General features: G+C 41.5%; 1 protein-coding gene and 1 long non-coding RNA gene across 5 annotated transcripts; one reads left to right on the top strand and one right to left on the bottom strand.

Annotated features, from left to right (window-relative positions):
- The first annotated feature begins 255 nt into the window (after window positions 1-255).
- dpf3 (double PHD fingers 3) lies at window positions 256-26,885 on the top strand. Of its 4 annotated transcripts, XM_069714459.1 has the most exons (12): window positions 256-387; window positions 9,311-9,471; window positions 12,850-12,957; window positions 17,118-17,251; window positions 17,763-17,858; window positions 18,249-18,321; window positions 18,751-18,792; window positions 19,823-19,963; window positions 20,168-20,296; window positions 23,297-23,409; window positions 23,744-23,825; window positions 23,978-26,885. In XM_069714459.1, exons 1-12 carry the CDS (start codon window positions 356-358, stop codon window positions 24,043-24,045), a joined length of 1,179 nt encoding a protein of 392 aa, XP_069570560.1. In that variant the 5' UTR covers window positions 256-355; the 3' UTR covers window positions 24,046-26,885. The 4 variants fall into 4 exon arrangements, 2 of the variants coding, with proteins under 2 accessions (XP_069570560.1, XP_069570561.1); XR_011311628.1 differs by lacking the exons at window positions 23,744-23,825; window positions 23,978-26,885 and adding an exon at window positions 21,670-22,326 and having other exon boundaries at window positions 23,297-23,384; XM_069714460.1 differs by lacking the exon at window positions 18,751-18,792.
- Window positions 12,861-17,178, bottom strand: LOC138630249 (uncharacterized). The gene is made up of 3 exons (XR_011311630.1): window positions 17,068-17,178; window positions 15,626-15,735; window positions 12,861-12,953 (listed from the first exon to the last, which is right to left on the bottom strand). It is a non-coding gene; the product is annotated as an uncharacterized lncRNA (long non-coding RNA).
- Window positions 26,886-27,244: the final 359 nt, after the last annotated feature.

Genomic DNA, 27,244 nt, shown 5'->3' with positions numbered 1-27,244 from the left:
GTATCATAGGTTGATGGGTTATTGTTTAAAGAGCCATTACAACCCTCTAACGTAGGGGGGGGGGGGGGGGGGACACAGAAAGGTCGCACGCTCGACGTGCACGCTATTCATGAATTTTCACGCTAAACCCCAAACACATTTTTCTGCGTGGAGTTATTACAGTCCGGGACGTTAATTTTGACAGATTTACGCGAAGCCACGCCTTGTGTCCCGACGTTGGGGTTGTATTGGTAGAGAGCACAGCGCACAGGACCGCATTGGTTGTTGTGTGTTTTTTTTTTTTTCCTTCTTCTTCCATTAAGGGTCCCAAACTACGGCGAGGTTTTGGAATATTACGTTACAGTCCTGCAGGAAGATGGCGACTGTCATTCATAATCCATTAAAATCGTAAGTACATTTTACATTTTTTTATTTTTTATTTTTTTTAATAAAATTACTGCATCGTTTGATTGGCTGTTGTGACCCTGAACTACATTTGCATGGGGGGGTTAAACGCGCTTTAATAATAATAATAATAATAATAATAATAATAATAATAATAATACAACATTGAACACCTTTACTGTGCACTCTTCGTACTTGATGTTTGTGTATTGTAGAAACAAGCACTGGTGCAGAGAAAAAGCAGCTCCTAACATTTACATCGCGCAGATTTCTGCATGTGCACTTGGTTTCACTTAGAAAGTTGTCCACATTCTGCTTTTATAAAAACGTTCGTCACAACTTTGCATGCGGGGCTTTTTGTCAGGGGGGTTAGATTGGATCAGTTTGCGTATCATTTAATGCAAGTATATGTCACAAAGCTCTCTCTGAACGGGCGCGATACTGAGCGACTCGTGCTTTTTGACCCTGTCATATGTGTGCAGACAAAGCGCAGCAGATTACTATCAACATTAACCTCGATTTCTTGCATGAAGAGGAAAACCTGCCAGCGGCTGAGCTTCACCGTCGGTGCGTGCACGTTTTGCAGTCCGTAAAAATCAACAACTGAGCCCGTGAGAAAAAAAATAGTTACAGGATGCAACATTTATTTGACCTTTATGAGAGGAATAAGATCTGAATAGAATAAAGATCAACTGGGATGATCCCAACTTCCCGTCTATATCATGTTTGTCTTTTTTTTACTTCCTGACAGCAGATGTTTACCACTGGTCATGGGGAATGTGCAGAGAGTTTGACAGTTGGTGAAAGAGGACAAATCAAACGTTTGAATCAAAACACGCGTGGGAGGGTTGGGGGAGACTTTATTTATTACTTTATTGTTAATTTGATCTGCAGTGCATCTACTATTATTTTCTCAACTGTGAAGTGTTGTCGGTCATCCTTTTAAAGAGCAATTATCATGAGGGATACAATTTGCAAAGAAATATCCACCGAGTTGCGAGGACTCACGGTGCCCCCTTTTTTTTTTTTTTGTGTGAAGCTCTTTGTTTAGAAAGAGAACACATTTTACAGTACACCCGGGGCTTGGAGGGGAGGGAGAGGGGGGCTTTAAAATGATGTATTCTACCCAAACAGATTAGAGGCTGCAGAGATTGTAGGTATATGTGTTTTGCTTTTGTGCTTCTGCAGTTGTGCATGTAGAGCAGCAGATTAAGAGCCTCCCAGTATTTCCCTGGGTCCATCTGAGAGAGAGAGAGAGAGAGAGAGAGAGAGAGAGAGAGAGAGAGAGAGAGAGAGAGAGAGAGAGACCACTACATGTAAAGAAAAGCAGACTGATACTGGGGCAGAGGGAGGGAGAGAGTCCCATCTGCCCTTCATATACAGCGGGGCTTTCTCAGACCCCCTCCTCCACCCCACCCGATCTAATATCTGCAAAAAAGGGAAAACAATGTGCGTTATATGTGTAGGTTGGAGGCAGGACTCCACCGACCAAAACATATATAAACCCATACCAAAATACAAGAGCAAAGTGTAATGAAGAATGGATGTGACATGATTGTGTAGGAATGTTAGGGCCAATATCAAGTAACATGAGTTACGGCCATAGGAAATGATGCTGTAGTCTATACTTTTCAGCCAGCGCTGTTGTTTCTGTCCACCGTGTTTGAAACAATAGCCCCCCCCCCTCCCGACTTGTCATCTGTCCTCAGGATGTGGCTGGTAAATCATATGCACTCAATAAGGACGTGGTAATAATCTTGCCCGCTCTCCTGCCAGCGCTCAGCTCTGAAAGATGAATTATAACCATCAGCACCTGGCAGTCTGGCTTTCCAGACTCATGTTTAGCCCCTGCATATTTACTTGACTGATTTAAACTCTCATTTTTTTTACAAAGGCCTCTTTGTGATTGAATCCTGGGAGGCTGTGTGGGATGGGGCTTAATGAGGAGCTGACATGAGAAGTATTCAAATAAGCGCTGTAATTCATATGCAGAGATGGGCATATTGTGTGTCCATTTCCCCTCTGTTCGTATCTTTAGGTTTGGATTTGTAATGAACTGAAGAGCTCGGTGGGAAGCGGTTCTGGTTGTGTTTGCGTGGGTTAAGCGGAGGATGGATGTGAGGGGTTGTTTGGGGTTGCGTGATTCTATCGCGTGTGTTTGTTGCATGTGCGTGTAGCCGTGCGCCCCTCCCCCAATATGTGTAAGAGGGGGCGTGAGTGAGTGATGGAGGTGTGTGTGTGTGTGTGTGTGTGTGTGTGTGTGGGGGGGGGGGTGTCGAGGGGTCGAGGGGGTCTGGCTGGCTGCATTTAGGCCTACTGCATACATTTCTACTACACCCACAGCACAGGGGTGAACCCTGGCCTTTGTCTATCTGGGCCCAGGGAAGGTCCGGGAATGATTTCCAGGCATGGGGAATTAAATGGCCAGGAATTTTTTTTTTTTTTTTATAGAAAGCTCTATGCAGTGATCAATCTTTCTTTTTTCTTTTCTGTTCTTGCACATGGGAGGGGCACATGTTTCTCTCCTTATGCTTATGTGCAGGACTTCAGGGAGGGTATGCGATTCTTCATATATTTAAAAGCATTTTTTTTACTTTGGAGACATTTTTTCCCGTGATCCCATGCTGAGATTAAATGAGTTATCGTTCTGCCCACATCTCCAGCTTCCAGTCCCCCCACCCACCACCACCACCACACACACACACACACACACACACACACACACACACACACACACACACACACACACACACACACACACACACACACACTCCCCCTCCACAGCAAAACAACAGCAAGAGCATCTGAATCAGGATTTCCTTCTGCACCCCCCTCCACCCCCACCCTCTGCACTCTGCACCTTTCACTTTTCATTCCCTTTGTGTGTCTGTTTGTGCACAAGTAAGATTGTGTGTGCGTGTGCGTGTGCGTGTGCGAGTGCGAGTGCGAGTGCGCTCGTGCGCAAACACATCCGCATGTTTGAGAGAAAATGAGTGTGACAGGGTTTGAAAGGGAACACGTGTGCCCCGGGACATATCAGATCCCCCCCCCCCCCTCACTCCCCTTCTTCCCCTCCCATTCTTCTCCCTTGGCCCCTCCTCCTCCTCGTCCCTCGTCCCCCCCCCCTCCCTCCTCGGCCTACAAAGTGCCACAAAAGACTCCTATCAGTACCCACATGCTGTTGCCCTGCCCTGCACTTCCTCTGAGGCCTCTCACTTATCCCAAGGCAAAAACTGGACTTCTTCTGCCTTTATTATCTTTTACACAATATGTGGTCGACCTTCATCATTCATTTCTTAACACGATTAAACAGTTAGAGACACTCACTTTTCCATTACCTCTGAATCAGTTTTCTTAATGAGGTCATGCAAACAAGTTTTAAACAGTTCTACATGCTGCACCTCCAGGGTCTGTGACAGAGACTCATATCAGCTCATTTGTGGGAAGTTTTAGTTTTCATACTTTGAACATTTTGTCAGAGTAACTGTCCATCTGTGCAACATCATACACAGCAAACACCACCAATGTACTACTGCTGACCAAATGAAAATAGTGCAAAAACATGATCGGCATAAGAAAACTACCCGTAATAGTTTGCAAGATGAATGATGATTTGATTACTAATCAGTGAATATACTATACTATAATATATTTATACATTTACAACAATAACTGTGACTACTCTGTTTCTTATATTAACAGAAACACGAGAAGCTTAGCTCAAGGGACTGATTTTCAACTGCATGTTTTGGTCTTTCTCAATAGATGGAGTTTGTTTAGTCTCATATTTTTATGTCATTAATCTAAAAGTAGAGTTTCTAAAGTAATTGGTCAGAAAACACAAGTAAATAAATAAATGTGGTGACCCAAAAGCCAAGTGATTAGGATGCATACCGTATGGGTGCTCAGCAGTGAATCGCCGGTTCAACTCCCGGCTAGACCCTGACTGAGTGTCATTCCCCTGCTCTCGTTCCCCCCATTTCCTGCCTGTCGATAAAGGCACAAAATGCCCCCAAAAATAATCTAAAAAAAGAGAACAAAACAAGAACAGTTTAGAACAGTAAAGTGCACAACTGTTAATGTATAAATGTACAAGTGAAACTGCATCAAATCAAACACAAGTCATTTTAAACTGATATGCACACTAAAAAATGAATAAGTAGAAACATTTAAGTTATTTTCTTATACATACTAAATATTATGTTCTCACCACATAACATACTGTCCCTTTAATATGGAAACTGACAATAACTGCAGCAACAGAGACAGATTTAACACTAACTTACTTCTACCTTACACACACACACACACACACGCACACGCGCACACGCACACACACACACACACACACACACACACACACACACACACACACACATGCACGCATGCACATTCTTGCAAACATATCACCTCCCAGACACGGACACCTCTTACCAAAAGCAGTCAGACAAGTCTCGTTTTGTGTTTTAGAAATTAAACTGAATGAGTTGGTGCTTTAAGTGCAACCATAAAGCCCTCTGCACATTATCAGAGATTTAGTGTGTCACGTTCATGTCCCCGGTGTAATCCTGGATGAACGTTAGAAGTAATCAGCTCATTAACTTTAATTATATTGCAAATAACAAAACTATAGTATCTTTCGCTCCTGTACTGATTGTGTTGGTCTCATGGGTGCCATGACCTCAGCTATTAACTGAGATGTTGCTTCAACGAATAACTCATTAAATTGATTGACAAAGCTTTGTAAAGTGAGGCGAGGAGGACAAGGCAAAATAAAAAAACAGTTCTGCCTAAGAGCAATATTTTCTTTTACGTTTTTCATTTAACCCATAAACAACCATAATGATGCATTTTGATCAGTTAGTTTAAGAAATGTCAGTAAAAAATAAATAATTTGACATTGAAATTACTTCTTTTATCTGACCATCAGTCAGACTAATACATATGACAAAGGCAATTGTTTAATCCTCATATTTTGCTTGAAAAATTACTATAAAGATGATCAAAACTGTTACAAAATAAAGCATCAAATTATCGGACACTAAGAAGCGTTTAACTTTTCAGAACTTGTTGAAACAGGAAGGAAACAGTGCAGAGGAGAGTGTTGAGAGATGAACAGAAAGGTGAAGAGAGGCATGACAGTGATTTATCATTCCGCCGCTTTTAGTGATTAATTATTTATTCAGCGAGGAGGAAGAAAAAGTGCTGGGAGTAATACAGAACTGACAGAAATATGTGGCAGATAAGAGTAAGATTGATGGAGAAGAATGACAGCAGACATCCCAACACAAAGGCTGATTAATGGAGCCTCCCCTCCCCCTCGGCTAAGGATTCACTGTCAATTTGAATATTCAAAATGTTCATATGCTCTTTTTTTTGGGACTCGACTGGTTCTTCTAAAGTGTGTTTGACCCTGTTGGCTCACCTGGAGTTCAATGCAAATGAAACAGTGCGATGATGTCTTCCTCTGGCTGTGATAAATCATTCATGGGCACCTGTGAGGGTGATAGCTCTTGATGTCCAAACAAAACAGAACAAAAGACAGGGATTGAAACGCTGATAGGGTCCTTAGCATCCTCCTCTCCTCTCCTCTCCTCTCCTCTCCTCTCCACCCCCTTTCCTTTATTCTCCTCTCCTCTCACATTGACCTGTAAACAATTATCTCCAGTCTGATGAAATGGCACTGTGCCCATCATAGCCTCTATACGTGGCGGTGATGAGACTGACCGTCACACAAAGCTCCTCTGTGCCGGGAACAATTGACACAACCATATAGTGGCGCGCACTCACACAACAACACACAACAACTGCAGATTCCATCAGTATCCAGGAAGCCGTTGCGAGAGGAATGTGTTCCCGGACATGTAAAACTGCACTTACATAAGCACCATCTCTTGGATCAGTGGTACAGTTAACTAATGGGTACAAATAGGAGCGCAGTGCAATCTTTGACGGTGGAGTCGGGCAAACCCGTAGACAGATGGAGGCATGCACGTACACTAACTCTTTACTCTCACGTAATGAATACACCACAATGCACAGCGGGCAAACAAGCAGGCACGAGCACTTATGTAAGAGTTTATGAAGCTGCCTGGGGACCTCATGCAGATGCTTTGTTGCTGGAAATGGGACAGAAACATATCAGGCAATTTGTGATGACACGGGGAGGGAAGGAAATGGGGAAGAAAAGATGAGGAGAAAATGCCTGTAGCTCCCTACACACACACACACACACACACACACACACACACACACACACACACACACACACACACACACACACACACACACACACACACACACACACACACACACACACACACACACACACACAGAGCAACTTACAATCTTTAATTCAGGCAACAAATAGTGACAGCAGAGATAACACGTTACCTCTGGGAATATGAGTTATGTGGCAGGAAGTCTCATCTGGAGTTTTGACTGGATCACTCTGACTGCTGGTCTCATACTGTAAAAACACGTGTCACAGAAAACGCCAGCTGGATTCCTCATTTCTGAAGGATTCTGGACAAAAAACTTCACAAACACCACATGCCTTTAAACTAAGACTTTCACACACACGGTGGCACCGAAGGTGCCGTCAGGGCTGCTACAGGTTTTAGTTTTTACCTCTTAGCTCTGCTGCTTTTTCAGCTGACTCCTCACACAGAAATTGTAAAGAGATCACTGGTTTTTAGAGCGCATCGCTCATCATAATTTGTCTGCTAATTCCCTCATATTGGATTTGAGGGAGCGAGATATATCTTTTTCTTAAAGGCAGATTGACATGCAGGAAAATGTACTTTTTCATTTGTTCCTGTTACATGACATGCTACAGACTACTTGACCAGAAAGAGGGAAATAGCTAGCCTGACTCTCTGCAGCAGCAAAAATCCACCTGCTTGCACCTCTTAATCTCCCCAATAAACAAATCCACACACACATCCAAAAACAACTACTTGTGAGTTGCATGTAGGACTATTTATTAGCCAGTAGCAATGCCTTCCCTCAATCCCCCCACTGGTTGTCTATTCCTTTTAAAGAGGCTTTGTCCAAGTCATTTTTGCTCTTCTGCTGATCAGATTAAATTGCTCAATATATCAAGATGAAGATAGCTATAGCGTCCTCAGGTTTTGTCCAGTAGAGAAAATTCTACCACATGTGGTTCTATTACAGCACATTTAAGAGTCCTTATCATCACTTCAGCACGGTGCTGAATGATCTCTTTAGATCAGAGCTGATCACGATTTGTTTACAAGCATGTTAAATTACCTTGCCCCCTCAGCAAAGACACCGTCAGAATATCTTGGTTTACTCGGTATATTATTATTTTGCTGCCTTTCCTCTAGTCAGGGATCATTTGTAAGAGCTGCCGTCATCTAAGAAAATAAAAATGATTTATGGCACAGCACAGAATATATACTACCTAGTTTGCTTTTCTCCCCAGGTTGTTCATTTTCAGCTTTTTAAAACAAATTTTGCACTCATCTCTGCTCTTTGTCCAGAGTTGACTTGTAATTCACATTTACAAATGTGAAGCTGTTAGATGGGAACCTTCATCTGTGTAATGTTTTCATTTCACCCTCTTTTATTAATATTGAGGTTCCCTCTCCTCTCTTGTTAATCACGCACAATCTTCAAACCTCTTCACTTATCTATCCCCCTGATTTCTTCTTTACATGTAATACCTGGTTCACTCCTTGCTGTTGGTCAGTCCAGCCTCTCACCCCCCCCCCCTCCCACCACCACAATCCTTTTCCTCCTTCATCCACCCTTCGCGCCCTCCATCTCCAAACACTGCACATCTTTGTGAGATTCAGTGTGCGAGAGTGCTGGTCTTTGTCCAGCTTGGCATTCTTTACATATCTGTGAAGAGTATCCACAGGCCGCCCTGCTCTGCTCAGCCAGTCAGAGAGACGGCTGATGGGCAGGCAGATAGACACGTATGCACATAAACAGAGAGACAGGATATATACTGTAACTCCAGCAGCAAAAGGGCATAGTGGCATTAATACAAAATAAATTAAAAAAACATCTTCAACCTACTTTTCACAAATTATACTGGCTTAAATGAGGACAGTTTGGGAAAAATTCCTGCATAGGACATTTTAATAATAAAGTCTCCTTTATGAATCTCATTTAACATATAAGGTTTTTTTTTGTCTTTTGCAAACGTGACTTCATCTTGGTTGGGTCTCAAATGATCTCAGCTGCAGAAATCCTGCCTTTGGACTGAGACTGTGCAGGTTATTGATGCCTCACATCATGATTTACTCCCTCTCATTGGTCGATAGTGTGTATGTGTTTGTGTGTCTGTGTGTAGTCCATCTGTTGTGTAGATTCGATCTGGCACACTCACTCATCTATCAATTTGACAGAGTTAACATGTCTTCTATTTTTATGGTTCATCGTCGTTTCCTGTGTGTTTGTCCATATTGTGCTCAGGCTCGTAGTGATCGTCATTTTTAGCTCAGCTGCCTTCCTGCTGCATGTGACGTTTACAGACTTTGCACAATAAACGATAAAGCAAAATGTGGAGAAAGGTTGGTTAATTATAGTGAGCTTAAAACTCGTTCATGCTTGATTTCCAAATGATACCAAACCATCAACTGCTCACATTACTGCCTCAAAAATGCAAGTATTTCGATGTTAGGAGTTCAGCAAGAGCAATAACTCAGCTCACAAAAAGCAGAAATCAAAGCAGCATGCTTCCAATAGCCTTGATCAATTGCAAAAAAAACCCACAATAATGTCAGTTGTGGGTAACTTCATTTTCACAGAGATATTTTTATAATACAGTTCAGATTTGGAATGAATGGGGCAGTTGTTGTCAACATAAATGTTAATGAGCCTGATGCATTAACTTGTCTTCTCGTCTTGTCTATGTGACTGTTTACCTTCCGGGTTTCTGTCTGTCTGTGGTCAGGCTCGGTGACCAGTTCTATAAGGAGGCCATCGAACACTGTCGCAACTATAATGCCCGACTTTGTGCTGAGCGCAGCGTGCGAATGCCCTTCTTGGACTCGCAAACCGGCGTGGCCCAGAACAACTGCTACATCTGGATGGAAAAGCGCCACCGCCAGCCAGGTCAGAACTACTGCACGGGCTCAAAAACTCCTGCTTTTATTAATACATTTTACATTTTGGGAAATCTTTTTTTGCTTTTTGATCAGCATTAAAGGTTCAGTGTGGAGGATTTAGGGGGATCTATGGAATTATAATTGTGTTTCCTTCTGTGTATAATCACCTCAAATTAAGAATCATTGTGTGTTCATTAACTTAGATGAGCCCTTCATGTCTACATAAGTAGCGGGTCATCTTCTACGGAGCCCACCATGTTGCACTGCCATGTTTGCAATTTGCAACCTCACCAATAAATGTCAGTAAACCCTACACACGCTTCTTAAAATGAGATGCTGATACCACGCTTCTATCATAACTTCAACATAAGGCTACAGCCAATCGCTAGTTAGCTTAGCTTAGCATCTAGGGAATTGTGGGGGAATCGCTTGCCTGGCCTTGTCCAAATATAATAATAATAATACAATATATCTTCATTCAGTCTTTATTCAGTACAAAACACAAAGTGTAAAAATATAAATTTGTAGTTTCAGAGAAGCTACTGCTGGACTATTTTTGTCCAGAAATAATGTCTCTCATCCGGAAAGTATTCACATTACTTCACGTTTTCCACATTTTGTTATGTTACAGCCTTATTCCAAAATGGATTAAATTAATTTTTTTCCTCAAAATTCTGCACACAATACCCCATAATGATAACGTGAAAAAAGTTTTGTTTTTAATTTTTGCAAATCTATTAAAAATAAAAAACAAAAACAAAATCAGAAGTACATAAGTATTCACAGCCTTTGCCATGACACTCAAAATTGAGCTCAGGTGCATCCTGTTTCCACTGATCATCCTTGATATGTTTCTACAACTTGATTGGAGTCCACCTGTGGTAAACTCAGTTGATTGGACATGATTTGGAAAGACACACACCATCTATATAAGGTCCCACAGTTAACAGTGCATGTCAGAGCACAAACCAAGCCATGAAGTCCAAAGCATTGTCTGTTGACCTCCGAGACAGGATTGTATCGAGGCACAGATCTGGAGAAGGGTTCATAAAAATGTCTGCAGCATTGAAGGTCCCAATGAGCACAGTGGCCTCCATCATCCGTAAATGGAAGAAGTTTGGAACCACCAGGACTCTTCCTAGAGTCGGCCGCCCGGCCAAACTGAGCGATCGGGGGAGAAGGGCCTTAGTCGGGGAGGTGACCAAGAACCCGATGGTCACTCTGACAGAGCTCCAGCGTTGCTCTGTGAAGAGAGGAGAACCTTCCAGAAGGACAACCATCTCTGCAGCACTCCACCAAGCAGGCCTGTATGGTCGAGTGGCCAGATGGAAGCCACTCCTCAGTAAAAGGCTCATGACAGCCCACCTGGAGTTTACCAAAAGGCACCTGAAGGACTGTCAGACCGTGAGAAACTAAATTCTCTGGTCTGATGAAACAAAGATTGAACTCTTTGGCCTGAATGCCAAGCACTGGAGGAAACTAGGGTGAAGGTTCATCTTCCAACAGGACAACGACCCTAAGCACACAGCCAAGATAACAAAGGAGTGTCTTCGGGACAACTCTGTGAATGTCCTTGAGTGGCCCAGCCAGAGCCCAGACTTGAACCTGATTGAACATCTCTGGAGAGATCTGAAAATGGCTGTGCACCGACGCTCCCCATCCAACCTGATGGAGCTTGAGAGGTCCTGCAAAGAAGAATGGGAGAAACTGCCCAAAAATAGGTGTGCCAAGCTTGAAGCATCATACTCAAAAAGACTTGAGGCTGTAACTGCTGCCAAAGGTGCTTCAACAAAGTATTGAGCAAAGGCTGTGAATACTTATGTACGTGTTATATTTTCGTTCTTTATTTTTAATAAATTTTCAAAAATTGTAAACAAACTTTTTTCACTTTGCCATTATGGGGTATTGTGTGTAGAATTTTGAGGAAATCTCAAAATTTAGAATCTGTAACAACAAAAATGTGGAAAAAGTGAAGCGCTGTGAATACTTTCTGGATCCACTGTAATGTTTGAGTGTGGCAGTAAACCAGTGCAAACTCCAGGAAGTCACTGTGAGATTTAACATTTTAGTGAGCTGGTAAACCTTTTTTTTTTTAAGCTTTGGACAGAGCCTGGTCAGATGTGTCGCTCAGCTTCTAGTCTTTCTGCTAAGCTAACCAGCTACCTGCTGGAGCTTCCCAATCACTGCACAGACATGAGAGTGGCATCGATCCTCTCATCTGACTCTCAGTAATAAAATAAATAAGCAGATTTTAGAAAATGTTAAGTAATTGCATCCATATGATAGATATGAAGGATGACCTTTATAGATCTCCTCTTGCAATAAATAAGCCATTCGACTCCTCTTTTGTATAATTTATAGATAACCACTTGCTGATTTATCCTAAATTGAGCAGTCAGAATGCGTTATGCACATCTGGTTCGTCTGAACAGCCAAAGGGAACAATCCGCTCCTCAGAGAGAGCTGGACACAAATAGCCTGCCCTCCATCTTGTATGCAAAGCCCTTTAGGCCACACCCTATACTTTGTGGCAGACCTAACTCACATTATATGCATTTATTCTGGGCTTATCCTTCCCCCTCTTGATTTTTTTTTTCTCTGCTCATGAAGACATAAAGAAAACCCTCCATCTCTGTCTTCTACCCACCTAATGGTGGAATATGATTAAAGGCGGAGAGACCACAATGTTCTGCTCAAATACGAGGAGCATACTTTGCTGACAAAGTCAAGCATTTTTCCAAATGGAATACATAAAAGTATATTTTTCTCCAAATGAAATAACATTAGCAGACTGATGCTTCTTTTCTTGCCATCCCACTAACGTGCAAACAAGGAATTCAAATCCTCAAAATTCTAGCTTATGAGGGATAAATAGTCTCGGGAATCCGACCATGAGAGCAGGATTTCTTTGAATATACGGACCATTAGCCTGAGCACTGCTGAAATCAGGACATATTAAGTGTCAGGGAAACAAGGCCAGGCCTGTGTGTGTGTGTGTGTGTGTGTGTGTGTGTGTGTGTGTGTGTGTGTGTGTGTGTGTGTGTGTGTGTGTGTGTGTGTGTGTGTGTGTGTGTGTGTGTGTGTGTGTGTGTGTGTGTGTGTGTGTGTGTGTGTGTGTGTGTATGGGACTCAATGCAAGATTTGTTAAAATGGTACACTTGCCAGTGGTTGTTAAAATTCTTCCTGTGTGCCTGTGTCTCTCTGCATGTGTGTATATGTACATATACATGCATGCGTTCGTGCGTGCGTGTGTGTGTGTGTGTGTGTGTGTGTGTGTGTGTGTGTGTGTGTGTGTGTGTGTGTGTGTGTGTGTGTGTGTGTGTGTGTGTGTGTGTGTGTGTGTGTGTGTGTGTGTGTGTGTGTGTGTGTGTGTGTGTGTGTCCAGGCCAGGCAGCAGGACAGATGTATACTTACCCTGCCCGTTGCTGGAGAAAGAAGAGGCGACTCCACCCTCCCCTGGATCCCCAGCTCCGCCTGTGCGAGCTCCGACTAGGTAAGACAAACAACACACACACGGTCAAGCAGCACATCCGCATTCACAGTGAAAGTCATGGCCACAGCAGTATTGACCCACAGTTGTCCAATGAAAGCCACTTGGACTGATGCATCCTGTTATTTTTGATTGTTTTGAAATACATGTGTGTCTTATTTGCGCCCGCAGTGCTGTTGTGTAGCTGCACAGAGTTTGTGGCGTTAATGCTCGCTATCTGACCATCTGGCTCTGGTTAGCCCGTTTCTCTCACCAGGTCTCCAGGTTCATTCTCTCCCTCGAATCAATGCCTCCTCTCACTCTTCTATGGCTGCAGACACACACATAGGCACACAAACACCCCCACACATGACTCCTGCTTCCCATTGCAAGCACAGAAGCACCCTGTCTGGGCCTCTATAATCATTTGTCCATGAGGCATTACAATGTAAGTGAGTCTTATGAGGTGGAAGTGTGTGCTTTTTTTGTTTGTTTTATGTGCGTGTGCATCCATGCATGCATACAGTTGGTGTGTTATAGGGGGATTTTAGCAAAAGGAATGCCCCAGGAACCTGATAAGGGGAGAGAAATGAAGGCACGTCTTTGTTTCTGCTTTTCTACGCCATTGTTTCGCTCTCGCTGTCTTCCAGACGCAATATAATCCTCCGGAGCTTTATGCTAAGAATGATTCCACTTTAAGCAGCGGACAGGGAGTCCCTCTCATGAAAAAAAAAAAAAAAGAAACTACATAGAGCTGCAACTGACCAAGCATACAAGCAAATGAAAAGAGAAAGAAAACTAGCAATACACTGTAGTTAACAAAGACTGTAAAGGTTTTGTGGATGAGAGTGAACTCTTCAGTTTTGTTCTTCTGATACCTCATTGTGTAGTTTTGCCCAGATATCTATCATAACACGACAGGAATGTGAATTCTCCCCTCTCAGTCTTCTGCAAATACTGTATGTTTCTTTAATGCTTCCTGAACAGGGAGGTTTGTGTTTGTTTATCTGTGTGTGTGTGTGTGTGTGTGTGTGTGCGTGTGTGCATGCGTGCGTGGACATACAGAGACTCTGTCACAAGGTTACTCTGAAAGAATTTGAAACCAGAATTAAATTCCTTGTTTCTGAAGATCCTTTTGCGTTTTTGTTTTTTCTGTCACAGCTCATTTCAGTGGCTTTTTTTTTTCCTCAGGAGCCATGCTGCTCTCCTCACTATAAACTCCTGTTGAATCTAATGAGGGTTATGACAAAAGGTGCAAGCAGTTTGATATTTTTGTGAAGCTTAACATTTGTCTCAGCTGTACAAATAGCAATAAGTATGCATGAAAGATTAACCTCTGTTACAGTCATTCTTTTTTCATTTTCGTCTTTGTTCTTGTCCATTAAGATTCTGTATTCCATTAAGGCCAACCATATGAGTAAATTTTCATTTTGAAAAGTTTTTTTTTAAAACAAAAACTGCACAAGTGTTGTAACACCGATTGAGAACAAATCTAATATCACATGACCATTTATGTTCACTGGGCATCCCAAAACCAGTGATACTCTGTATTTGGTGACCCATCAGATTCCGGGACCTTCAGCCTTGGAGGAGTGAGATAGTCAGGGTAAGATTATCAGGGCAGGTTCATGGAATCTGATGGGTCACCAAATATAGTGCAACACCGGCACCCCATGTCGGGTTGATAACACCGCTGGACTTTAGAATTGTCACAAATGGCCTGAATACTAGCTTGCCTCCTGCATATGCAGGTAGTAGCGGCATTATAAAAAGCTGAATTTAACTGCACAACATCTGTTAGCCTAGCTAGACCACAGGGTCGACAACACTTGTAATTTGTTATCCATGTTCAATAACCCAAAGGTAGACACGACTGATGTCGTTTGTTTTCTTCAGGAAAAGGGTCACGGGATCGGGGTGTCACGATTTAGCAAAGGACTCCCGTGACTGATGAGACCTAATGAGAAAGCAAAACAAAGTTTCTGTTTCTGCCCGTCCAGACTAAAACGCAATCCCAGAGTTTTCTAACTAAAAAGAAAGCCAGCAGCATTTTCAAAAGTCTCCATTTTAGTAGTTTGAAATCGATGGAGTACTGTGAATGGTAGGCGTAAACGTAGCAAAAGTTATGCGGTTTAAAATTAAAACATTTTAGCGTGGATGTAGCCTAAATTGCAGGACACAAAAGAAACAGATTATAAAGATAATTAACAATATTAAAGCAGCAGAGGTTGAAATATCTTGGCTTTGTCACGCTCTCAAAATGTATTTCCCGTAAAGCAACTCAGCAGATTTCAAATCCACTTCTTTCAAACTCCTTCCTTCTAGTTTGATGCTTAGTCTTGCTGCTAAATATTCTCAAACGCAAACTGAGATGACCGTAATAACATAATGAAGTGGGTTTAGATCAATAGGATTTGTTTGTGTGTGTGTGTGTGTGTGTGTGTGTGTGTGTGAATATTTGTTGATATGAGGTTGGGGTTGAGGATACTTCTTGCTGGTAGAGCAAAAATCCATGAACAGTCGAAGGGAAGGTGAGAATGCTACACAGACGAAGGTCGATGGGTGAGAGGAGAGAGCAGAGGTGGTTGAAGAAAAAAAGTCCAGGCAGTACCAGCACAAAGTCAATATACAAAAAGACACAGAAAAGAGAGCAAGGGAGACACAGCAGCTCTGTGTTAGATACGTTTCTTACAGCTCCAGTGGCCGTGCTCACTCTCTGCCTTTCTTCATACATCCCTACTTTCATTCTGGTTTCATCCTGGTATCAGAGTTCAAACGGGACGACGGAGAGTCAGCTCATCTCTACGGAAATGAAAAAGAGAGATAGGAGAGAGATAAAGTGGATTGGAAGGAGCAAGAAATAAAGAGGGAGAAATCATTTAGGATTATGAGGCTTACTCTCCTACTGTGCACCAGGCATATTTTCATTGATGTTGAATAGTTTAGCCTCAATGTTAGCAGAACTATGTTGATCACTAATACAACACGTCCACGATATGCACACTTCCATTTATGCTAAATTGTCAGATTGTTGATCCAAAACGGAGCTTCCTGAAACTGTGAAAAAACTCATATAGTCATGTCATGGGCTTGATTTTTAATTAGTTTTTTTTATTGAAGCACTAAGAAGAATTTAATGCATTCTTTTTGTCTGCTTTGTACTTCATCGCCAGTTAAATGGATTGTATATGCATGCATTAGACATGCCGTCTTATTTATTACTGTGGGCAAAAATGCTTCCCAAAGCAGTTTAAGCCTTTGGGTCAAAACCACAATCAAAGTAACAGCTGAGCCAATAAGAATGGTCTGTAATCAATCCAAACATTGATTACTTCTTTGTGATTAGAGGTAGAAATATTTGCTTTTTAATACCATCACTCCTCTTTTCCCTGAGTGCATCGAGAGGATGAGTTATTATTGCATATAGCTCATCATGACATGGGTATCATTTATAAGGTAACCTTGCCAGAGCTTTTCCCACTTATTTGTTTATTTTTGTTAATGTCTGGCATCATTTTATTATGTCAGCAGCAGCCTAAACCAGCACAGAAACACACAGGCTCTGATGTCGCAGTGAAATTTCTGGCCAGAAGTTCAGTAGTTCAATGAAAGGTTATACAATAGTAATTTTTTGGGGGGCTTAAAAATAAGTCTGTGCATTACTGTGGCTCTTTCATGAAATTCATGTAGTAAACTTGTTCTTGAGGATTGCTTATCAAGAAGCATCAGATGCACTACAGAGAGAAACAATGCTGGCTTTGTGTAATGTTCTGATCCTCATGTTAGAGTGGCGATGCTGCAACATAAGAGCTTTCACTCAGGTAGTCCTGCAACCCAAATTCATAGCTTTGCTTTGAGGCCTGTTCTCATTGACTGCAGGACTTTGCTGCAGGATTAATGGCATTCATCGAATTTAGAGTGGCATGTTGTGGATTAAAACTGCAATTAAAAAACACAGGTGGTGGTACACTTGGCTACAATATGCAGACACATAAAAACACACACACACACACACGCGCGCGCACACACACACACACACACACACACACACACACACACACACACACACACACACACACACACACACACACACACACACACACACACACACACACACACACACACGAGCCCCACCTCAAGTGCTTTTTTCTTTCTGTTATTCTCTCCATGCCCCATCTCTTTAGAAGCAGAGCTGGCCCCCAAGCGAGAGGGGCCACCAGGGGAGGCCACAGCCTTGGAGGCCCTCCTGAGGGCGGACAGTCTGCTGGAGAAAAAAAACAGCCTCAGCGGGGAAGAGGAGACATTGATGGAAATACAGGTATTTTTTCATACGTTTGCATGATAGTGGCTCTGTTTTGGTGCAAACTCAACATTCTCATGTGTAGAAGTTTTTTTTCCCTTAAAGAGGAGTTTTTTTCCCCTCCGAGCTTATGTGGGAATTGTTGTATTGTTGGGTTTCTCTGTTTAATGTTGTAAAGTTCCACTATAAGGACTTTAATGTGTTAAGTGCCATGAAATTGACCGCAGCATTGTTTTTTTTGTTTTTTGTTTTATGATTAATTCCATCATGGGTCTTTTACTTGACATATGAATGTTGTATGATGTGTAATTTGGCTGTATGCTGCCATATAATGTCGGAATAAAATTGTTTCTGTGCAGCTGGATCCTTAATGGCTGTTGATGACATAACCTCATGTAACAAACGTTAGAACAGCTGGAAATGAAATTAGACTTCTGCAATTTAGATGAGTGTAAAGATATTTATACCTCATGTACCCCCTTCCACCTCCTCCTCCCTCTTCCTCTGTGTTTTTGTTTGTACTCTGTAGAGAGTTCTGGAGGCAGAGGAAAATGGGGACGGTTTCCATGATGATGAAGACTTTGAACAAGACACTCCAAAGAGAAAAAACAGAAACAGAGGAAAAGTGAGTGTCGGAGACAAAAACACAGAGTTTACGTGTGTGTGTGTGCATGTGTGTGTGTGTGTGTGTGTGTGTGTGTGTGTGTGTGTGTGTGTGTGTGTGTGTGTGTGTGTGTGTGTGTGTGTGTGTGTGTGTGTGTGTGTGTGTGTGTGTGTGTGTGTGTGTGTGTGTGTGTGTGTGTGTGTGTGTGTGTGTAAAATACTGTAGCCCCTCTGTGAGTCTGTTTTCAGGCCCATCTTTGCTAAAGATGCTCAAAATGACAACGTTAACATGCAGTTTAACATGTTGATTTATGTTCGCAAATAATCTGCTGACTGAATTAGAATTGGAGGACGAAGTTTACACATTGGAGGATTAAATCCATGATCGTATGTGTGTTGTGTTTCCTTTTAGAGCAGAGGATCGAGTCGCAGACGGACAGAACCTGTTAACGTGGACGACCAGGATAAACCATACGTCTGTGACAGTACGGAAAAAGATAACTAAACTCTTTATACATCGTGTGCCATCCTGTGTTTAGTGCCATTAGTGTGTTCTTTACTTTACCTGCAGTCAGAATAACAATATTTTCTAAATGTGGAGAAACTCGGCTGCTTAAAATCAGGCTGTTTGAGGAGGAATTATATGGAGAGAACATCTTTCAATTATAGCGCTTTCTGTCTGTTCCTTTAAGAGCAGTCCTCTGCAGCATGAAGAAAAGCGTTTGCTGTTATTCCAGACCTGACTAGCATGCCACTGATGTGCTCGGACAGAATCCCCCGGGAATGGATTGCCACAGGGATTGTGGATAGAGATAGCTATGCTGACTGAGCCTCAAACAAATGAATCTCATCCTCATTTTGTGTCTTGTTCTGTCTTTCTGTTACTGTTTGCTTTTGTGTCTTCTCTGTTCCAGACAGATACAAACAAAAATATAACTCAAAAAAGGCTGAAGAAGGTATCTGAACCTCGCCATCTTGTCTTTCTAAAGGCTTTGTGAACTGTCTTTACGATCAGCCTTTTTGCTCTCGGGCGTCTGGTGTGGGAATGGCTGACTGAATGCTGATTCTTTGGACATGTGCAATGCTTTAAATGCTTTACGCTATAGTCCAGGCATCCCTTCCTGAATTCAGTGCCAGCACTGCATGACACTAACGCTATGCCCTCTGTGCCCTTGTGCTTGCTCATCGCAAGGCATGCACCAAATAATGCTTACGCACCAGCTCGGCTAATGCCGCACTGAGGGATGCATGTTTTGCAGGTCACTCCGAGCTGTGATGTGATCCTCAGATGTAGTCATTGTAGAAGTGTTTCCGCTGGGTCTTTTTTTATGTCACCATTGGGAAGTGTTTTTAACCAAAGTTTTTTTTTTTTTTTTTTTAAGCTTAGACAGAGATGGCTGCTGCAATAATGTGCTGGAAAGCTGTGATAATAAGCGACTTCTATAGTGGCTACAGATCCAACGTGCTCACTGTAAAGACTTCAAAATAATACCATGAACATAATGCAAGAAAAGACTAGATCAAAGTTGTGGTTTTTTGCCATGCGTATAGAAATGCATCAGTGCTGTTTTGTTTTAAGAATTAGATTTGTGTGTAATTAAAGTAGGATAAAAATGTAAAAAAGAAAAGCATTAGTAGTGCAAATTCAATTGTTATTACAGTTGTAGGCAAATACTGTACTTTTGATACACCTCTGTTCCAATACACATTTGTTGTCTGACTGGACTTTGTTTATTATCAGTTAAATTCATTATTTTACATTTCCTATCATTGTTGCTCTTGTTTTGCCTTCATTTAGTTATACTTCAACTCATAAAACATCTTTTTGCATTAGAAATGTAGTAGATTAGGCCTCACTTCTCAGCAGTAATAAACTGTCTTCTCAACAACTAACTTAAACTCATGTCTGATGTCTTAAACTGATGGTTACATCCAACAATGGGGAAGGTTTTCCCTATTTCTAATGGAACTGTGTTTTATCCACAGTCTGTGGAAAGCGCTACAAGAACCGGCCTGGCCTGAGCTACCATTACACCCACACTCACCTGGCAGAGGAAGAGGGTGAGGAGGAGGAGAAGGAAACAGAGATGGCCTCGTCTTCTCCACACAGCTCGGACAACCACAAACGTAAGACAATGGCTGGTGTTTAATTACATAGTGCAACAGAATATTTCCCTAAGTGGTAGTTCAGAAATGTCCTCAAATTTTTCCCCACAGAAACTGACCAATCACCAATCGCTGAACACAGTCAAACTGCCTCGGTCACAGTTTATAATAAACTGAATGGCTTTGAGATGTCAAAAAAAGTAAGAATACTTATGTCTATTCCAGCTCAGAAGGGCCCAGATGGCACCATCATCCCCAACGACTACTGCGACTTTTGCCTGGGTGACCAGGACTCCAACAGGAAAACAGGGCAGGCCGAGGAGCTGGTGTCCTGCTCGGACTGTGGACGCTCTGGTGAGTCCCCGGTTACTGTAACAGACAGCAGATCATTTACATTAAAGCCTCAGATTAGTTGTTCCACTCAGCATCAATTTATGATCTAAATAAAAGCTCCATCTACCTTCAATTTAGTGGATTTAAAAGAATGTCATGTCAGTGATTTCGGTATTGCAAGAAAACAGCACTCTAATTAAAAGGATAGTTAGAATACGCTTATTCACTTTCTTGCCATGAGTGAGATGAGAGGATCAATAGCACTCGCATGTCTGAATGGTCAAATTAAAGCTAGCACCAGCTATGCTAAGCCAACCAGACAGTTAGACCAACCAGCTTCCCCACCGCTCTCTATCTTCAAGCTGAATTAAGCTGAGCTAAGCTAATTGTCCTCCAGCTTCAGCCACTACTTTAACGCATTAGAGCGTTATCAATCTCCTCATCTATCTCTGTGCAGGCAAGGAGTAATCTAACTTTCTAAAATGTCAAACTATTAGTTTTAGAGGTAACTGAGATTTTTTTTAGAAATTTGTTGTCTCTTAGACTCATACTTTACTTTGTGTCTACTACACATCTCATGTTTGTTTCCCTTTACTTCCTTTTTATCCACAATCTTGTTCATGTATATTCCTCGCTTTCTTGCAATGTTTGTCTTTGCTACAACTGTGTTTCTGTAATGGTCACGAATGTGATGCAGTTTAAGACTCTGCATCAAATACACAGATCAATAATCACATCCTTTTTTTTTGGAACTATATTTTGGAAGACACGCTAATAACTATAGTGTTATTACAAAGTTCAGTTCGGCCTTTAGTGTTCAGTATGATGCCAAAACAGCTCAATCTGCTTCACTAAAATTCAAACCAACCCGTGTCTTCAGCTGAGGATGTACATTTCATTAGATATGTACGGTGTGCAGTGAATTAAGCTTTCAGGTTGCTTCAGTGTCTTGTCAATGGGTTGTCAATGAGCCTTTCAGACCATAACAATTGAGAGCCAACGGCTGGACCTCCTTGCAATTATACATTTAAAGATAACGTTCATTCATTGAGTCCGCTGCTTGCTTCCATCCTGCATGCTTCTCCATGTCAGCCTCGTCCATCAGTAAGGACTTCTGCCTTTAGACGATATGCCTTCACTCTTTTGTTGCTCAGTTTTCATGCATCACCTTATGGCACATTTGGCTGCATTTTTGTTTTTGTTTTTTCTCCCTCCTTTTTTTTCTCCACATTAGCCAAAAGCCACATCTGCTGGATATCTCAGCAAAGCATTTCTCGAATCATCTGCAATGAGCGAGCAGAATATTCATTTCATCCAGTGAGATGTTTGTTAGAGCAGCTGCGAGAGTGTGTGGCCTTGTCTGTGTTGCTCTGACGCTGATGTTTTCATGGTAGCTGGAAGAGGAGGAGTGAAGAAGGATGGGAGGAAGCTGAGTGCTCTTGAAGAATTGTTCGGCAACGCGTCCGACAGCGAGGCCTCCACGTTTCATGGCTTCGAAGATGCAGAGCTGGAAGACATTTTGTTGTCAGACAGTGAGGCTTTCGCTGACAGCTGATAACGGGACATCTTGACTAGCTGGACCTCGTGGCCGTAGAAGGCATGCTCCGATTAAAAGCTTTTAATTGAGGCAACGCTGCAAGACTTTAAAGGCACATCATGGACCACAGTTGCTCACCATGAGGACACTTTTTAAAAGTCATCGGACTATTTTGAACTCGCGTAGGAGATGTAGGGAAGATTTATATTTTAAGCCAACTTCTTGGAAGTTTTGTTTCTCATGGATACAATGATATTTTTTTTACCATGCTCATGGATTGTACTGTTCAATAGTTAAGACATTTTCCATTTTTCATAAACAAAAATGGCTCCTTACGTGTGACTTAGCATCAGATAATCAAGATGACAGACCAAACATCACAATTAATCCTGGACTGAAAACATTGATTACACTGAGGACCGCAGAATGAGTCAAATTAAACATGTGGCAGGGGGAGGGATGCACGTGGACTCTTGAGTCTCTCCATTGGCTAAAGAGGAAAGGGAGCCGAGAGGTAAGAGCCAATCGCCACTCCATTGTTCCTCTCTGTCTGCGAGGATTAGATCCTTACTTTTATCACTGAGAAGAAATGCTCACTGTGCCGCCTGCTGCTTGGTGGTATCTATTTAAACATAATAGGCTGACTATTAATAACCGACACAGCTAATTTCTCCTCGCCTCAAAGTCCTCAGTTTGATTTGGGAGGCAGGCAGCAGCTTACACATCTCTGCATTAAATAGTACTCAGGTCACGTTTGTTTTTGATTTACCCATCAGAGGCTGATAGGGATTGTGATTAATGTCTCTGGCTGCTTTCCCAGTCCAGATTTCAATCCTTGATTATGGCTCATTCACGGCTCATTGATACCCCATTGATACTGATAACTGTGCTCATTAATACGCCGACAGCACTGGGATGCGTTGCAGAGGCTACAAAAATACATCAGCAGTATAGCTTTAAAATAAACTGTTATTAAAGCTGACAACGAGAGGACACTTTTACCAAACGTGTTTCTTTTTGTGCTGCAGATTTACGGGAATACGATAAAATATGTCTTGGCTCCGTTTCCCTGTGCACACATAATTGCTTGTGTTTTGTTTTCCAGGCGTATAATCAACATGTCTTTTGTGACTAGATTGCTTTTGATGCCAAATGTTATCCAGCTGTCTGTGCGGTCAATACTGTTGGTGCATTTACAGTTGTCTGAATCACAGGCACACTTCATAGTCTTTTACATTTTGTCAATAAATGGAAAATATTTGTTAAATCACTTGAGCATAAATATTTCCTTAAATAAATCATACTGAAAAATATTTCTTTTATATCAGATTACCATTTTTTTTTACATTACATGACCATTTTTTTTTTTTACATTAGATAACCATTTCTTTCAATCTACAGCATTTAGAAGTAACTTAAAATGACTCCTCTGTCAATCCACTATTTCCCCCCTTTCTCCTTTTTTCTCATCTCTTTCCACACAGGTCACCCCACATGTCTGCAGTTCACTGACAACATGATGCAGGCCGTGACGACGTACCAGTGGCAGTGCATCGAGTGCAAATCTTGCAGCCTCTGCGGCACCTCAGAGAACGACGTAAGTATATCACAGGACGGAGCCTCGTGCTGCTTTCTCAGAAATGTCAGCATTCACTTTGAATTAGCTTGGAAGAACCAAATTTGACTTGTTTTTCCCTTAATGCCACGGTCATTCACCAACCTGCAGTCAGCCTGCCATAGGCAATATATTACTTTGAATTTAACTCGGAAAGCCCAGTAATATTTTATATATATTTGTATTTTCATATATATGTTGCATGATGAATATTATCTAAACTCTGTGGCAATTTAGCAATATATTCTCAAGTTTATAATTTCATATGCTTCACACTGTATTGCTTTTGATTTTTGATTGTGTGCTTTTCATGCAGGACCAGCTGCTGTTCTGCGATGACTGTGACAGAGGATACCACATGTACTGCCTGAAGCCTCCGATGACCCAGCCTCCTGAAGGTACCGAGGCGAAGAGCCACTCGCACAGTTTCGCTATATATGTCATGTATTGTATATTTGAGAGCTATTTCGGGCTATATTTGGAAAGGAGCGAAGGACAAAAGATTTCAGCCTCTCTCTGTGTGTGTCTCTCTCTCTCTCTCTCTACATAGGGAGCTGGAGCTGTCACTTGTGTCTGGACTTGTTAAAAGACAAGGCCTCAGCCTTCGGAGAAGCTTAAGGACACCCTGAAAACACAAACATTTATAAGTTTGTACATATACATTAACATTAGCAAAAAAAAAACACAAAAAAAAAACCCCTAAAACTCTCAGATACAATCAAACAGGCACATCCATGCACAGACACACACCCACACTCCAGTGCATTAGCAGGCTCAGGGCAGTTTCCTGTGTGAGATCCTCTACCTCTCAAATAGCCACGCAACGCTCAACAGATGCAAATGCCATCAGCGCAACACTCTTTACCAATAAGTCAGACAACAGCAGGTTTGCCACTCAGTCATTTCTCTACCTCACCACTCAGCAGATGGCAAGAAGCCAAAGCGACATTGATAACGGCCAATACTGTGTAGTACATGTGTGTGTGTGTGTGTGTGTGTGTGTGAAATACGTGTTGATTTTAAACCAAACATCTGAAAATCTCTGGATGTTTCCCCTCCCCGCTGATTTTAATTTATTTGAGTACGATTTGGAGGGCTGTTCTCCAAGAGTATTTGCTGAAGCTGCATCACTTCCTTCCCCTGCTGCTCGACATCTGCAGAGGGGGAACCTGAGTGAGTTTGATTGATGTTTGTTTAAATTTCTCCTCCCAGCTCTACTCCTCTCCTGTGTTTAGACTCTACAGTGACGTTCTTATTTCATATCTGGACAGACTCTGTGTTAGTTATGACATATTTCACGGGATTTTGTCAAGCTTGGTGTAATTTATATCCAGTGCTAAGAGGAAACGGGGCTATAAAAACAGCCTGGACTATCATTCCTTTTGGAGCACGGGGGAACATTTTTAATCCTCATCTGTTTTCTGTATCTTTTCGGTTACTTGGATACCGTGGTGCTCAGTGTGACACATTTTCAATGATATACTTATTTATGCATTGTTGATAGTGGTCCAGTGTTGCTGTCAAGGAGATCTTTGTTACTGTAAGTCAGTGGTTCCCAAACTCGGTCATGCTCCCCTTCAAAAACTGAGAAAATGTCCAGCGCCCTCCCCTACTACCCCAAAACACACTGTACAATGATTGTATTTACATCAACTAAATAAGATTAATATGAACATTATCTGAAATAGAAAATTTAAATTTAAAATATAATTTAGACTGTGTTCTTCCCTGTCCAAGTTGTTCATCTTTTTTGTTTTACTTTCTAAGTAAATCTTGCTAAATTGAATAGCCTTGCTAACATCAGAGCGCTCTTGTTTGGAGCTAATAACTTTGTTCCAGCAATCACTTCAATGCAGCAGCTGATCTTACATCCAGGTCAAGCTTCAAATTCTTACAGAGTTCATATGAAGTACACAACAATGCGGGAAGATTTGCCTTTCAAAATTGCCAGCACTTTTTTTGAAACAATGGGTTTTCAAAGGCTCCCCGTTTAGAGCTGATGGCTTTTGTTTTTTTCAACTGAAATAACCAACTGTAGGTAGCCAGCTACTTCCTGCTAATTTGTTGATTGAACTTTTTATTTTAAATAAAAGGGTTTTAAATATGCTCACGATGATTACGTACCCTGTATGATACAACTAATACTAAAACACTGAAGCTAAAGCTATAAGTTGCAAGCAAATGAACAGATGTTAAGATATTGGCAAATCTTGGTTCCCATTAAGTGGGTGTTACAATTTTGAACTGGAATTTTGTAACATGTTACCCCAAATAATAACATAGTCAAAGTTTTAAAATAAGGCCAGACTGGGCAGTTTAAATTAAAGCAGGCAAACATACTGTTAAATCCATTTCTTACAATATATTTTGGGTTTTATAAAGATTTTTAAAAAGGCACTAAACCAAACTCTTTGTATGCCAAATAACTCTAGCGGCCCAAACACATTGCCTCAATGTATTTAGAAATCCAAAGCTCAACAGACTAGCGGTATCTAGTTGCAGTTGCTAAACTGTCATTGGACAATCACTGTTGAGGAAAATCCAATAGTCCTTTAAATGTTATTACCATTTACACCCGTGTTTTACAGCTTAAATGAATCTGAAAAACCTCTATTCAGCTTTGATGGTTTCACAATACATTTTTCACCGAGCTTGCAGCCCTTTCTCATTCCCAAGGCGTCAAATGCTTTGTTTTTGGTGCCTAAACCTAAGACCTTGTGCGTATCGATGAGATGCCAAAAGGCTGTGATAAAACAGCAGTATTTGACGCTCTGGAAAGAGAACAGGATGTGTGCTCCTGTAATACCTCTGTGCCCCTACAAAGGGGCCCACCCCACAGTTTGGGAACCACTGCTGTGCACCAGACTTTGTAACCTGTGTCCATCCATGACCAGAGGAAGCAGCGTTTACTGGTGTGTCTTGTCTGGAAGCTGCCACAGTTTTCTTTCTTTTGCATTTGTAAAGTTATATGAATAAGGTTGATATGTTTACTTAGTTTCATGTCAAATTAAGTACTAAAAACCTTTGAAACCCCATCAATGTAATGTATGTTTTTGTACTGAGCTCTAACCGAGTGCTATATAAAAACTAGGCTCATCATTAATAGGAAGAAACACCACATATAAGCTCATAAAAAAGAGAAAACACCCTTAAAGTACACACAGTGTGCAAGCCTTTACAGGATATCGCATTCTGCATTCGTGTTTTGTTATTGTGAATTTGTATTGATATTGCTTTTCCACCGACAATCATGAGCTAGTGTCGACACATTATGTTAATAATATAGGAAGGTTTTCATTATGCTTTTCTATGGCGGGCATGACGCCCCTTTGGATCTTCCTTTTTAAAATTGTAAGTGATGTCATGTTTATTTGATACAGTGGTTCAAACTGTGCGTTGTATTTTGTTAAAAATAAATGTTAACATTTTGTGTTAAAATAAAGACTCCTGCCACCTGATGCTTTTCTTCTTTAGAAATACTCAGAAATACTTTCAAGTGTTTCTGTTCCTTCCAATAATCCATTACCAGGAAACAGAAATAAGTAGACATCGAAACCATGATGACTGTATCCAATATGAAATCTGTTGTGAAGTAATGGGCAGATTAAGCATCGTTTCCCTTTTATTCTCCCCAGACAAATTACTGCCTTTTTATCGATCTGTCTGGAGACCTCTTTGTATACAGATGCCTTTTCTTGTGTCTACAGAAAGGGTACAGAGTCAACGTCTTCATCAGTATTATAAAGTCCAAGCGACATTATTGAGCTCATAAAATTAGTCCAAACTTTTGTCACCACTATCAGAAAGGAAATGCTTA

This window comes from Brachyistius frenatus, unplaced genomic scaffold, assembly GCF_029030835.1.
Source record: "Brachyistius frenatus isolate BFR_SWC_R1_liver_20210118 unplaced genomic scaffold, ASM2903083v1 Contig_130, whole genome shotgun sequence".
NCBI lineage: Eukaryota > Metazoa > Chordata > Actinopteri > Embiotocidae > Brachyistius > Brachyistius frenatus.
Note: the sequence above shows the minus strand (reverse complement) of the source record. Positions and strands in the feature narration are given on the sequence as shown.

What these genes read in the sequence shown, in the direction of transcription:
- dpf3 (XM_069714459.1), top strand. Translation starts at nt 356, where the DNA reads ATGGCGACTGTCATTCATAATCCATTAAAATC. An exon ending in CCTGTGCGAGCTCCGACTAG is followed by an intron (nt 12,958 to 17,117) that starts GTAAGACAAACA and finishes CCATCTCTTTAG; the next exon opens with AAGCAGAGCTGGCCCCCAAG. An exon ending in CTCGGACTGTGGACGCTCTG is followed by an intron (nt 20,297 to 23,296) that starts GTGAGTCCCCGG and finishes CTTTCCACACAG; the next exon opens with GTCACCCCACATGTCTGCAG.